Raw genomic sequence first — 1,569 nt, 5'->3', positions numbered from 1 at the left:
GAGAGAGAGAGAGAGAGAGAGAGAGAGAGAGAGAGAGAGAGAGAGACGTCTTGAGTTTGTGTGTGTACAGTATGTCGATGCCTCTCTGCTTACACACATGAACACAGTGCTGTGTAAGAAAAACGACCTTGAGAACTCACCCGGAGGATGGTGAATCCCATAGTCACATTCTCACAGCCCTCCTTGGCCCGCAGCGACTTCTGCATCAGCTGAATCATACACTCGTCTTCGTCCTCCGTGATGTCAAATGAGTACTGCAAGGACGGAAAAAATTAAGTTTAACAGAAACCATTCAAGTTTTCATGAAAATTCTCCTCCTCCTCCCCAATGTATTTAATAATAATAATAGATAGTATTTGTATAGCGCAAATCCCCGCTCAACAGCAAGCTCTATATATATGCTTCACAGTCTATATTATTACCCCAGCACATCTGAGAGCATTCTGAAACAAACTCAACTTCCTGGGACGCATACAGTGCAAGCGGCCATTTATAGGCACTACACTAATATACGGACAAGATCTTTCGCTGTCTATGGCCGGGTACCCATTTCCAGTTTGGTATTAGTAATAGTTTGGATAAAGGTTCTAAGACACTTGCAACACAAATAGGTCATATAAGTGCTGAAAATCAGAGATGTTACGAGAGAGTATCATTCAAAGAAAAAGTGGCAAGACAAGGATGATAGATGGATAGACGTTTGATTGGAAAGAAGGAACGAATGTGACACCAAAAAAATGGGTGGGAAAAAAAGTGTAAGCGATAACTTAGTGAGTGTAAAAACTTTTATCTAGAGGAAATGAGAAACGAATCATTACCTAAGCCGAAAATGAAGTGAGTGGTTGAATATTTACAATCCTGAGAATTTTATCGAAAAAAAAGAAGTGAAAAAGGCTAGTATGGTACCATCAACACATATGGTTGCTTTTAAGCACAAGGGGGCTATCTCAAAATATGCAGTTTGGAGAAAATCGAAGGTAAGTTTTTGCTCCTTGTTCAGTTTCTTTAAATGACTAGGACAATTTTCTCTATAACCAAACAAATGTACACACCAATGAAACCAAACTTCTCCTATAGATAGGGCAAGGTCTACTTTTGGTGTAGGTCAAGATTTCTGGAAACCTTCGAAATCTGGGTTAGCCCGCTTGTCCTCAAAAGTGACCATTTCTACACAGACCCGCCATCGTGAGAGAGTCAAAGCTGTGACCTTGACCTAGTCTTACCTGAGGGTTGAGCAGGAAGGTGTCCTTGTTGTTGGGGCATCCCCCGGCGCGGTCGGGCTTGACCCACTGACCGTGAGACAGACCCTCGTGCCAGGTCTTGGACAGGCTCAGGTAGGAGGTGTTGACCACACGGCAGATACATGTCTGGACAAAGTACTTGCAGTAGTCCTCAAATGTCATCCTGTTATGGGGGAGGATAGAGAATATACACTGTTTAGTTCTGGGGGGGGGATAAAGAATACACAGTGTTTAGTTCTAGGCAGATGCACGTCTGTACAAAGTACTTGCAGTAGTCCTCAAATGTCATCCTGTTGCAGGGTGTTATTATACAGAGAGTGTGGGAGAA

The 1,569-nt window shown here is 42.8% G+C and overlaps 1 protein-coding gene across 1 annotated transcript in view; it reads right to left on the bottom strand.

Moving 5' to 3' along the window:
• Nucleotides 1–1,569, bottom strand: part of LOC101845430 (calpain-5) — a gene marked incomplete in the record, with an annotated part of 12,962 nt that overhangs the window by 8,878 nt on the left and 2,515 nt on the right. Inside the window, 2 exon segments of the mRNA XM_035972611.1 lie at nt 141–254; nt 1,224–1,404. Coding sequence (XP_035828504.1) covers nt 141–254; nt 1,224–1,404 — 295 coding nt within the window.

This window comes from Aplysia californica, unplaced genomic scaffold (genome assembly GCF_000002075.1).
Source record: "Aplysia californica isolate F4 #8 unplaced genomic scaffold, AplCal3.0 scaffold00757, whole genome shotgun sequence".
NCBI lineage: Eukaryota > Metazoa > Mollusca > Gastropoda > Aplysiida > Aplysiidae > Aplysia > Aplysia californica.
Note: the sequence above shows the minus strand (reverse complement) of the source record. Positions and strands in the feature narration are given on the sequence as shown.